This window comes from Branchiostoma floridae, chromosome 9 (genome assembly GCF_000003815.2).
Source record: "Branchiostoma floridae strain S238N-H82 chromosome 9, Bfl_VNyyK, whole genome shotgun sequence".
NCBI classification, from domain to species: Eukaryota; Metazoa; Chordata; class Leptocardii; order Amphioxiformes; family Branchiostomatidae; genus Branchiostoma; species Branchiostoma floridae.
Window position 1 is genome coordinate 7994562 of NC_049987.1, and position 12992 is coordinate 8007553.

A 12992-nucleotide genomic window follows, 5' to 3' on the forward strand; every position below is an offset into this window, starting at 1 on the left:
TTTAAATTTTTATAATTTACGTTGCTTTACAGATGAGAAACACCACATCCTCCTAGGCTTTAGTTCCCACATCTAGCATTAAGGATAAAAGCTCCTTGGCAGTACTCAGGTTAGGATCTGTTACCCTGGAGCTCAGCCTTTTAAGGTTTGGTTTGTTCCCAACGGTCACTACCCCATCAGTGGACCAAAGCTATAGTGTCAAGGAATCCAGGCTAAGGACAGTTCCATCCATACAGGGTCTGACAACCAAGGAGCACATTCACCAGCACAGTTGCAAGCAGTCAGATCCTTGGAAAGTGCCATTTAGACTGTGAAAGGCAGATCAGAAACTCTTGTTTTTTCTGTCTCACCTTTGGGATTTTCTACTTCACAGTCTAAATTCTGACAGAATCTGATGTTACAAGTCAATCCCAATATGGAACAAGCTCTTGAGCACCTCTGCTTTCTCTTCACTTCGTTTGTTGTTCAAACCTTTCTTGAAGCTTATACTCCTGGCAACTAGAAACAATGTAAGGAGTGTGACGCTATCTCTGTATAGGGTCAGGTGTTCTGACTTTCAGAAGGGGAGTAGCATAATGTTTCCATCCACCTGTTCCAATATGCTGCCTGAAAAGTGAGACCCATCATATCAAAGTCTTTGCTACATGTGTAACATGAACCACCTTGGATCTGCATTAAGAACAATGCCAATTATTAATTACCCCACCTTCAAACATATGCAGGTGGCAATTTGGTGTATGGATCCTCAGGAACTCTTATTCTTCAAAAGGTTTCAAGCAAATTCCAAATGTTCTCAAAGAGAAATCTTGAAATCTACCAGAACTTGATGAAGCCAACAAGCTGGCCAATGACTGGCACTGCAACACAGCAAACTAACCTGCCTGGAGATCTAACATGGTTTGCCACTGGGAAAGGAAGGGTGTTCTCCTTAGTATTGGAAAATGTGCATCACATAACTAGGAAAGTTCAAACAATAGATAGACGTTGGTCTGCAGCACATTACAAATGTTTAGTACCTTTTGTTTTCAAAATGTGTAGATCCAGGAGACCATGTGCAAGAGTTATGTTGCATGTTACAGCCATTATCGTGTGTTTGTTAAAGGGTCAAAGTTACTCCTCTTGTTGAAATTTTATCCTTGTTTCTTCACGCTACTTCCTACAGTCTTTTCTTCATGGTATTTGTAAAATTAGATATATTTTTTTTGTACTCTAGTCAACATTGAATATATCTTTTTCAATATTTTGCATATGGGCCACAAGCACATCACATACAGAGGCACAACTATGGTTAGCAGGCTGCTAGAAATACACGGACCTTTTTACTTATAGATTTTTCATACAAAACGTGTGACAAGTAACTGTTTCACATCAATAGTTATGCCTGCCCAGCCCAGCCCATCCCATGTCTGCATACAAGTTAACTGGATTTTTTTTCTCACACTTTTTTTTGTTTGGACCTTGCAGATTTCAGTACTATCATCTCTGGACAAGCTGAGCTTCAGTTCAAACTTCAAAGCCAAAATACAATGAAGTTTCCAACAAGGCAACTGTAAGACACAAATAACCATCAGAATCCTTGTCATGTGAATATATGCTTAGTTTCTCTGTGCTTACATTTCACCTTTTTCTAGTTTTGTCTATGATTATTAAGTCTTGCTGTGCTGGATTTTCCTACTCTCTGCAGTCTTAATTGGACTTCTTAACAGTCACCCAACAATGCATGCTTGCATGTTGAGGGATTTATTTGTCCATAGCATGTCTTAGTGCAAAGTGAGTTTTGCAAGACTTAATGTTTCTTTGTTGTACTTCTTCTTGCACTTGTAATAGCTCTGTGGTCTACTTGGGAAGACATGCCTTGCTTGTCTACACTAACTGTTTCTGGTTGTTCACTACTGGCTATACTAAATCTGCACTTGGAGTATCAGAGGACGGCTAGTTAAAAGTCTGTACTTAGTTGTCAGAGCTTAGGACGGCACACACATCCACTACATCTAAGAAACAAATGGTGTTACCATCAGTGGGATGGAAGGTAGCGGCGTCTGAAAGCTGAAAACCCAACCCATTGGTAATAACTAGCATTCCCTATCTCATGGCCACTTTGTACCATACAGGCAGGTGCTTTCCTTTTGTTTGTGTAGTATTTTGGAGAACCTGGTCGTCTGTCTTCAGACACTCTCCTTTACTCCCACACACTTTCAAACTTTCTGTCTCTATCCCAGTGGCGGCAGCACAGTGGGGGCAGTTGCCCCCACAAAAAATGAAGCTGAAACCCATGTGTATATTTTCACCAATAGAAATTTCATAAACCTAGCTAGTCCACCAGCAAAATTTGCCCCAGAAAATGCAGGAAATGGTGTTTCAAGGAGTCCAGATTTTAAATTTTCCCAAACCTACCTTGCGACGGCCCGCGCCTAAAGCGCTGGACAAGGTCAAAATGTATTGGGGGAGCGTCGGCGTTGACACGGACCAAGCATCTCCCTTCCTGTTCTTTGTTCTATTCCCGGTAAAAGGCATATCCCTCTTACCATGTTTTTTACCGGGAATAGAACAAAGAACGGGAAGGGGGATGCTTGGTCCGTGTCATCGAGTAGAGGCCACTCCCATGATCTAACTATTACTTAGTGAAAGGGTCCGTCGTCACGGTAGGCGGTCTGTGATGTCACGCAAATGTTGCTCATGACAAGTCGGGCCTTCGGCCCTCCACATGCTCACAAATCGATCACCAATATTTTGCCCCCACAAAAGAAATTTGCTGCCGCCGCCTCTGTATCCTGCTAATGTCCTTCCACATGGTCTCACATGGAGACAAAACACCCTGCAAGCAGGTTCAGACCAAGGCTTTTCTGACTGAGTCGAAAGATCTAACAACTTTTTGTAGCTTCAGGATCAACCACAATATGTTGGCAAATTCTTTCCAGTGACAATTTTTTTAAAGATCTTAACCTAAAACCACTTTGATCCACTGGTTTTGGAATGCCACTCTCCAAGATCATAAAAGAGAATTTTCAAGGTAGAGAAACATCCTTCTCTGCATCAAGGATGCTGGCATAACAGTCAGCAAGCTGAATGTGACTGACTGCTGCATCTCTTTGATACACAATACCCTACAATCCACTAATAACGTCAGCAGGATGAGAACACCATATGTGCCTTTGATGCTGGGATAACTGATTCAGACTGAACGGAGCCTAAGAGATAGATAACCATTGTTTGTATCTAAATTTACATCTAACCTACTTTCACATCCGTGTCGTATCATCTCTTAAATCTTTACATCTTACTAAGTGTTTCACCTTAGCTCAGCATCTAAAGGTAGAGCATCAAGACTTGGGTTTGCTTTTATTTCATAGATATATTTCTTATAAATGCAGCATGGGATAGCGCAGATAGGGATTCTGGGATGGCACAGAGAAGTGAATAGAAGTGACCTTTAACATCTGACCTACGTACCCAGTAAACTATAACCTTCAACTTTCTTCATCAACTCAACTCAACTCAAGTCAGTCTTTGGCAACAACTTCAACAACCATGGCAACAGCATAACCTCCTGAACCTCTTATGTCAAAGGTCAGATGGCAAAGGTCATTTACAGGCCAATCAAAATCTAGAGAGCGCTAAAACAGAAACCTTTACAAGTATTCCAGCATCTGGAAATGAGTATATAACATGTCCCTTATACACAGGGCAAATTCAAATTTACAACATTCTTAATACTCAAACTGGCTTTAGTACAATTGTATACACATTTTCATTTAGTGAGTCAAATTTATCCAATTACAATTTTCTCATCTTAAACAACAGACAATATTGAACCTTTGGGTGCAATATGTCCAACTGTGTCCTTGCATAATTAAATGTCTGTAGTTGAATTCAGCAAACTTTCTGCATCGCCTATCATTTTCACAGTCTGTTCCATACAAAAGTCATAGCTGCTCGGCGAAGAAGAACTTGAACTTAACATGACAGAACCTTACAATACTGATGTAACCAGTGTATCACACTAGCACAATGGCTTGGCACCAAAGCTGGAGAATGTCAATGATGTGGGCAATTTCTCCCTTAACAAACTACAGGAGCGGAAGGGTTATTTTCTTATAGTTACAGTAAACTGCAAGCTTCTTTTTTTTTTTACCCTGCATGCACAATCTATTCTTGGTTATTACATGGAACACACAACACATCTTTCTTGAGTCTTTTACATTTTGGAATTCTTATTTTTGTTTAATACAAAATCTTCATTATACAACAGATATACAACTGTTACAGTTTTATTCATTTTTTTGTATATATTTTCCACTGCTCCTGTGTTTGCTGAAAGAAATGCCCAAGTTTCTTTCTTTTTTTTACACATGTGTAGAGTATAACCTTAGGATATGCAAGGGTGGATACAACCCAAGACAGAGCCTGCAAGACATACATGTACATGGGTGCACAACAACCCTAGACTATGCAAGGGTGCAAAACAGCCCAGACTGCACATGTACAGTATATGTGCAAAACTTGTCACACATGACAGCTGTCAATCACATCTTCCTGAAGAAGGCAGCGAATGTGTGTGTGTGTATGTGAAGTCCTTCCGTCATTTTGAAAATCTCCATGATATGTACAACACGACTGTGCAGCCACAGTGCCAGGCTTCTCATCCCCAGTATTTACAGAGAGGGACATTTTGACACAATCAGATTTTCATTACTAACAATTAACCTGTAACAAAATGAGGTATCAAATGTGGCAAATAAGAAAGAAGCACAAGATTGGACCTTGTTCGTAAATCCTTGGAGTGATTGACAGCTGTCAGACCCTTAGGGTGATGGTTTCAGAGACTCTGCACCATCTTTTGAACAAACGTAATTATTGCCACTAGAAGCTTTGGTGACCAAGGCCCTTGGAACAATGTTCCTTACTGTGTGCCAAACCCAACCCTCACCCCCAACGGATAAAAGTACACTCCATAAATATGGGTGTGTGAACTGTAGTGGACTGAACTAACAGTGCAAAAGGGGTTAATACATATATATGGAATATCAGGTACAAATTTTTTAACCAGTTTTAGTCTTGTTCCTTCCTCTGCAGCTGCCTTCTTCCTTTATCCTTTGCAGTTTTGCGAGAGCACATCCTGTCTGAATTGTTGTATTTGTTGTCTCTTCTATAAAGCCAGTGTGTCTATGAGCAGACGAGAATCAGTGCAGGGATATCAGCTTGCTTGGCACACATGCAAGAACATTTTCAGGTTGTCATAGCGATACAGTAGGGCTGTCGGTTGCCGTGCCAACCAGACGGGGTCCCCGGCTTACGTCATATACTTCATGATGGCGCGTAGGGCGTACAGAAGTTCCGCTTGCATACGGGCCTCCTGGATCATGATGCACACATGCACCTGGGGAGGGACAGACACAACAGAGACACCGAAGTCAATGTTTTTGTTTGCTTGTTTGTTTGGCTTGTTGTTTCCACGGTGAAGGCTGGACGGTGGGGCGGGGCGCCTACATCATGTACCTCATGATGGCACGGAGGGCATAGAGAAGCTCTGCCTGCATGCGTGCCTCCAGTACCATCAGGTTCACCTGCACCTGGGGGGGAAGAACGAGGGGGTAAGTACATGGCAGGGGACCTTACCTTAACACCTTACATCAGTGGTACTATTCGGTGAGTGTATATGTGGTGTATTTGTTAGAATTGATGTTAGTTACTATATTAATATGTTATCCAACTTCAGATATTGGTGGCTACTGGTAAGTTGGTTCACACAGACTTCACAACTTTTCTTGGGGTTAGACAGGGAGTAGCAAGAACTTTCTGTATGATGTAAGACTTTTGATTGTTAGTGTTAGTCTTTTTTCGCTTTGCTAAGTGTAATGGCTTTGAAGGATGATTCATGATCAGGACATGTACAACAGGCAGTTTTGGTCCTCATAGATGTACTAATTAATAACAAGATTGCAGAGCTCAAAATAACGCCTGCATATGCTTGCTAGAGCAGGTAAAGTTGGGATTGTGTACGCATGTCTTATGTATGCCTGCATCTCATAAACTGCACCAGTCCATGCACTAGCTTCATATGTGTTGGCGGGTTTTGTTTTGCCTTTGAAATGCCAGCGGAATTCCATAAATGGTTTCTTAAATGTTACAGTTTTTTTGTGCGCTATACACCACATAAAATCTGAGCAGTGCAGGGAAACCGTGTCTGGTGTGGGTGATTTTCTGAGTTCCCTGCACCAATTATTTTGAGCTGTGTAATGTGTTATGCATGTTCTATTATTGCTGTACAAAGTAGTGGTTAGAACAAGACAGATCCAGGCAGGCCTGCAACATTAACTGGAAAACTCCTAAGAAATTACAAGATTAGATCTATAAAGATTAGAGTTAGGAAAGGCTATACCAATAGATACCACTATTTTGTAAACTCTACATCTTAGAGAGGAGCAGAATTCAAACTTGCTCAAATTTGGTTTCATGCCTCATCATTAGCTATCTGCCAGGATGGGTTCTTATTGGTATAGCCTAAGAAATCACACCAACTAACACAGACAGCATCTACAGACAGTTAGATATTATACCACACAGGCAACAAATACAAGAGTGTGACAAATACATGTATACTAGCAAGAGATGCTAATTAGAACAGAGGACTGGAACATGGCAACAACAACAAGGGTAACATGTAGGTACCAACATGTAGGCCACAACACAACCACATGCTACAGGTAGGTAAAAACACACAAACAGTGTGTAACATCCATTAACATTACTCCACTGGGATACATGATACATTTTTTGTATATCCACCACTTTGAGAAACAGTGGGTTTGAGAGATCTTTAGTGCAGCACCTGCCAGGTGTGTACAGTTTAGAGATACAGGTGAGGAGTGTATTATACTGGGGGATGTTGTGTTGGAGATCTGTTAGGACATATTTTTTCAGGGTGGGTTTACAGTGTGGATTTACATTGTATGTACTCTGAAAACTTGGCCGAAGACAGAAGAAGATGGAAGACTTATGTTGATGGCATTGCTGCCCCTACGGCTGGTGAGGCTATGGGACTGGTGAGGTGAGGTGAGGTGAGGTACTCTGGAGGAAATACATGTATGTTAGTAGATGTTAACATGTCCACTGCAACAACTTGCTACAATTTAAGGGCAGAACATACTATAGATAGACAGAGCATGTCGTCATGGGCACACTCCAACATAATGTCACTGGAGAGAAAACAACTACTTGAAGTAACAGATTCCACTAATCTACGAAAGGAGAAGATAGAAGGGACAGAAGACAAATCAGGCAATCACTCAACAGGCTCAAATCTTCAACATGTCACATTTACTACTAACAGGACACAGATCTCTGGATGTCTCAGGCTAGGTACCTTTTCTGAATGTTTGAATTCCTTCCAGAAGTTGTCGTAGTCCTTGCGTGTGGTCCTCTCCGGGTAGCAGGTGACTGTCTTGATGAAAGACTTGAGTCTGATGTCCAGGAGCTGGTTCACCTCCCCGTAATCGTAGTCATCGTGGAAGATCCCAAACATGCAGTGGATGTAGTTCCAGATGGCGGCACGGAGCATTGACGTGTCCACATCCTTCTGTGGGCCCATTCTGCAGGAAGAAAATGCTTTAAGTAAGTCTGTTTTCCTAATGCTAGTTCACCTTTATCCGTGGGGTAACCTACAATGTATATCCATTGTATTCAAAATCAGGGTATTTAGGGATATCAAGTTGACGGAAGGTGGCTTCAAATATTTTGAAAACGAATTGGCTTAATATGCTGTTTTTAGGTATAATGGATATAGGTAACCCCACGGATAAAGGTGAATGAGCATGAATGTTTTAATAACTTGAATTGTGAGTATTGTGTATTGTAAGTTGCAGGGTTTCCTGCAGATGTTAAAGGAGGCTTGGGATAGAATACATGGAGGTTAGCTTTATATAAGTGTGACTCATCAGAAACAATAAGTTCCATTAAGGATAGAAATGGAAACCAATGCCTGAGGAATTAACATTTCTACAGCCACACAAAGACTACAGTCCCCTTCAATGATCACAAGAACAAACATTACATGCAGAAATTTTCGCAGTGGTTTTATGTTCACGGTTTTTGCGTTGCCAATTCACCGCAAACTTAAAACCACCACGAACGTTTTTCAATGGCAGTAAGAGACTACAGTGCATGGTACTACCGCAAACTTAAAACCACCGCGAACTTAAATGCATTTACAATTACAGTACAGGGTATACGTAGCAATGCTCGACACCTACGTGTAGTATGTCAGATTGTACGCCATCCTGAACTTGTCGTCTAGCAGCTGCCCAATGTCCGAGTACAGGCGGTTGACCAATGAGAAGCCTTGATCCTCCCACGAGTAGTCCTGGACAAACATGACATTTTCATAAGGTGACCATGTTCCACAATGCCTCAGGTGATTCTGTTTGCATGATGCACATGTCTATACACATGTCTACTTCTCTCTCTTATAGATGCTTGTCCATGTGCTGACAGTATAGTCATGATTTGACATGACCAACAATGGCAGTACAAATCTATGTCACTATGTACCTTGGTTTGACCAAAGCATTCATTCATTCACTCGCCCATTTATTGTAGCCAAAAGTATAAAGGTTAAAATACAAAATGTATGCAGAGGTGAGTACGGAAAATTAAGCTAAAGACATCCCTGTTAACAATGTACCGGAACTTCTTCCACAACAAACCAGGATATCATCATGTACAGAACATTGCACAAACGAGGCACAGTTAAACAAAGCAGATATTTCTGTTAGTCTGAAAACTTATTTTGTTGGTCTCTCTTCTAAAAGGATGTGTCTGAGAGGATAAAGGGGTAAGTATCTCAAATACAGTTCAACTGATACTGGTACAAATGTAACAACTTTCAGTTACAATACATGTCTATGTTGTGCATTGTCCAAGTTGAATTAATAAACTGGACAGATAGCAAGAAAATAAAGTCTACAAAACAAACATAGCAGAGGTGCTATACCATATACAAATCTGATCATTACATATTAAGGTTTAACCTGATATTCATACATGTACAGAAGTACGAAAGTGCAATATGGAGGCACATATTGCTGAGGCCAACAGATACATGTAGTAAAGATTTAAAGGTTACAAAGATGGAGAAAAAGAAAGAGGCTGAAGCAGAAACAAGTCTGTTATTTACAAGCAATAGTTTGCATATCTGGACAACCATTCAGAACAAACTCCATTTGAAACCTGTGTGGCCAATCATACTGTATGTGGTGTGCAACTGCAATCACACGTGCTTAGCAGATGCTCATGCTTACAACTTACAATGATTGTACTCTTTGAGCAAGCTGTATATTTAAGCTGAATTTTGTTTTATCTTTCACCCAAGTTCTCTTTTCTTTATGGTGAAGTCAATGCACATTAGAACATGCTGTAAACTGTCACTTTTTCACCATAACAACATCCAATATCAAGCTCCACATGCCAAAGTGAGCATTGAGTACAGAGGTCAAAGACTGAGGAAAAAGAACATACCCTAAGCCAGCCTGGAGGGGCTTCCTTCTCCAAGTGGCAGGGGCAGAGCAAGCAGAGTGAGAATGGGTTGGTTGTCAAGACAACAAACCAGCTAAGCCCTTATCCCCAAAGTAGAGATGCACCAAACCCGGCATACACTCGGGAAACCCCAACAGCATTCAAGACAGGAGACATTCTCAAGAGACCCAACAACACTAAAGAAGTAGTGACAGAAAACATCACATTCACATTGCAATAACTCGACTAATGGCATGCAGACTTAACTTCCACATTGGCTGTCTGCTGAGTCCCAAGTTTCTTTATGTTGCCAACTTGTGGCTGGAACTCAAACCATTCAAATGTTCCTGGCAACACCTACTATGTACTGTACAGCAGTTCCACCAAGAAGACATTCGTTTGTACTCCATAGGAACATGAACAAGCACAGAGGAACATGCTTCATCAGGTTATATTTCTGCTATTCAAACATTTCAACAGTCTTCTCTGCTGTCTTCCTCAGTGTGGAAGACAGATAAGAGGAAGACAATGGAGAAGAGAGAGGACTGTCCAAACAGCTGTGTACATTAGGAAAACTACATAATACATTGTATGTCCAACGGAGGAACATCATGCCACACAAAGTTCAAAGGGCTGAGAGGCTACAGATGCCCTTTTCCCCATAAAGGCACTTGTTGTGATCACAAAGATTATAGACGTGGCCTCTGCACATACTGTCTACAGGCTTTGGAATGTGTTGAGTAATGGCACAAAACCAATTGGTTGCTAAATGGTCTCCCTCTTGGTCTCATAGGGGGCTCCAGGACCTCCATAGGGAAACAGGGCACGACTGACCCCTTAAAAAAACACGTCTATTTGCTTTTAAGTTTTATGAACATCAGAAAACATCCCTGCAGCTCACCTGTGCTCTAAAGGTGGGGATCGTCCGCTCCTCCCCTCTTTTGGCGAAGTCCTCGTAGTGGAAGTTGGGGTCGTCCCTGTACTTGGCATAGTCGGACACTGCGAGGCACTCTGAACAGGCACTTTGGCCTGGTAACACTGTAGGGGTAGCGAGCAATTTGTTAGGCTGATACGGATCTTCAACCATATTCTCCAAGCAGAGATTGGGTCGTGGAGATAGTAGTAGTCAGAATCATTACTGGCTTGTTCACTCCAGCAAGCCGGTAAAAATTTTGACCACTATTATTTCTGTGACCCAACCTCTGCTTGGAGAATACTTCAACCATACCAAGTATCAGTTTCCCTCAATTCCACAAGGTGTTAGTGGTCAATGCTACTTGGAATCAAAACTTACCTGAAATTCAAATCAAAAAGGGGCTAAAAGTAGAGTACAATGGCTCAAGGTGTATCTGTATCCAAAATTGCAAAAGGACTACAAGGATATTCACAATGTAATCCCCAAAGCATTACAGAACTGATTCATAACACTTGGTGCATATACATATATACAGAAAAGGTGAAAGGCTACTTACACTCAAGACTCTGCTTCTCGACTTTTTCGAATCTCTGTTTCATCTCCTCCTGGCTGATCTCCTGCAAGTCTGCCGCTTCCTGGATCTTCTTCATCCTGTGCATGAGCATCTCCACACCCGGCTCACTGCTCTCTAAACTCTGCACCACAAACAACAGAAAACAAGTCAAGGAAAGTTTGGCTGTTTTTTATTGATGTAACTTCTGTAAGTAGCAGTAGGTTTAACATAATACGATCATGCATGGTTTGTCAGCTTGACAGACTTAGTCAGAATCAGCTGAATCTTTCCCAGTACATTTATCTCCTACAGAATTAAAGTTTTAGTAAAAACAGAACCTGTAGTGCGCTATGTGCTATTGTTTGCAGTCTATGGAGATGAAAATGGAGCATTGTGGTGATTATCAGTTTGCAGTTAAAACTTGGCGGGGGGGGGGGGGCAGAAGATAGAACAAGGATAGTTTTAAATTTGCAGTGAAGAGGTTACAGCTAAACCCATGAACACTAAACCATTGCGAAAGTTCAACATTTAGTATTTACAGAAATCCTCCGTACTGACCGATGCAACACTGTTGGAGTGGTGTGCCTCCACGTCATTAGCTCCCTCCGACAGCGAGGCGGGTTGTAACGTGTGCCCGCACTCGTGGTCGATCTCCAGGTTGATTCCGGTACCGAAGACGAAGCTGGCGAGCGAGTGGAAGTGAGCGAGCAGCACGATGGCGTGGACGAGCTCCGACAAGGACCAGCTGTCATTTCCTCGCAATAATTGCTACAAAGTAGGAATTCCATTGTTATATATAATTTCTGTACATATATAGACTTAAATTTCAGCCTTAAATTATGGGATTTTTCAAGAAATTTCAAGTGTTCTATAAAAAAAATGGATTCTAGAACTTCAGGATTGAAAAAATACTTCTTAATTTTGCATATTCATGTGACATTACATAATTTTAGCCCTAAATTATAGAATTTGACAAGAAATTTCAGGTGTTCTACAACAAACAGGTGAGCTAGAACTTCAGGATTGAAAAAATGCTTCTTGATTTTGCATATTCATGTAACATTACGTAATGTCTGTCTTGCAATTAAGGACAACTGGTAAGTCTATGGTACAGTTCTGTTGAAAATCACCAGATGGCACTGCATACACAAGTGCTAATACTGGGTAACTTTCTCCTCTAGTCAGGTACAATGTACTACAGCATTCATGTTGTACACATACGCCCACACATACATTGTACTTCTATATCTTGTAAATGCATGAGAACTAAAATTTCCATAAAAAAACATACATGCTGTGTGCTCCTTGTTGGCAAGAATGAACTGGTAAGTTTTAGCCAGTTAGGAACTGGTAAGTTTTAGCCAGGTGAAAGTGTCCTGAGGGTACATGTTAATCGGTAGTCTTTTAAGCTTTTAACCTTGCCGTCAGACAACAGAGCAGACAAACAGCTTAATTCTAGCTTTCAGCTGAACAACTGGAGTAAGAAATCCTCTCCAATTACCCCCCAGAGCAGCCAGGCTACTGGGCTTTTACTCCAGCAACTAGAGCAGCAAATTGGGCTCACTTCATGATCACAGCTCCCCAATCCTCTGTTCAGGGTAAAATTAGAAACAACCTGACCCACTTGCAACTGGGCAAACTTTCACTTGTAACTGGACCCCCACTTTAAACAAAGCCAGCCAACCAACTGACAGAGCTACTTAATTGTTCAGTCCATGCTCTAGATCTAGACAGGGTAAAATTCCACTACATATTATACAAAACAGACATTTTGACTAGCATGATGTCTACAGCCACTCAGTAACAGTTAAAAAAATTTACAGCTTTCAGATATAAAAAATATTTTAGCATGGAAAAGAGTCAACAATCTATATTGGAATGTTTCCACATGTTGCACACTGGGTTAATTGGGTGCAAGCTCTCACTGTGTGGTAGTATGCTGTACAGTCACATACATGCAAGTCTGTTTGTCGCATTTCTGGGTCTAGGCTCCGATCTATTTCAGTATACAGC

At 41.3% G+C, this 12992-nt stretch overlaps 1 protein-coding gene across 12 annotated transcripts in view; it reads right to left on the reverse strand.

Moving 5' to 3' along the window:
* Window positions 1-1441: 1441 nt before the first annotated feature.
* The window catches only part of LOC118423082 (sestrin-3-like), a 57671-nt gene continuing 46120 nt past the window's right edge, over window positions 1442-12992 (reverse strand). For 8 of the 12 annotated variants that reach the window (XM_035831050.1, XM_035831058.1, XM_035831055.1 and 5 more), the window contains 7 exons: window positions 11538-11747; window positions 10983-11121; window positions 10412-10548; window positions 9514-9540; window positions 8250-8359; window positions 7364-7589; window positions 1442-5570 (listed from right to left, as the gene is read on the reverse strand). In XM_035831050.1, coding sequence (XP_035686943.1) covers window positions 5484-5570; window positions 7364-7589; window positions 8250-8359; window positions 9514-9540; window positions 10412-10548; window positions 10983-11121; window positions 11538-11747 — 936 coding nt within the window. In that variant the 3' untranslated portion in view covers window positions 1442-5483. The remainder of the gene's footprint in view (window positions 5571-7363; window positions 7590-8249; window positions 8360-9513; window positions 9541-10411; window positions 10549-10982; window positions 11122-11537; window positions 11748-12992) is intronic. The other 4 variants (XM_035831052.1, XM_035831051.1, XM_035831054.1 and 1 more) reach the window with 4 other exon arrangements.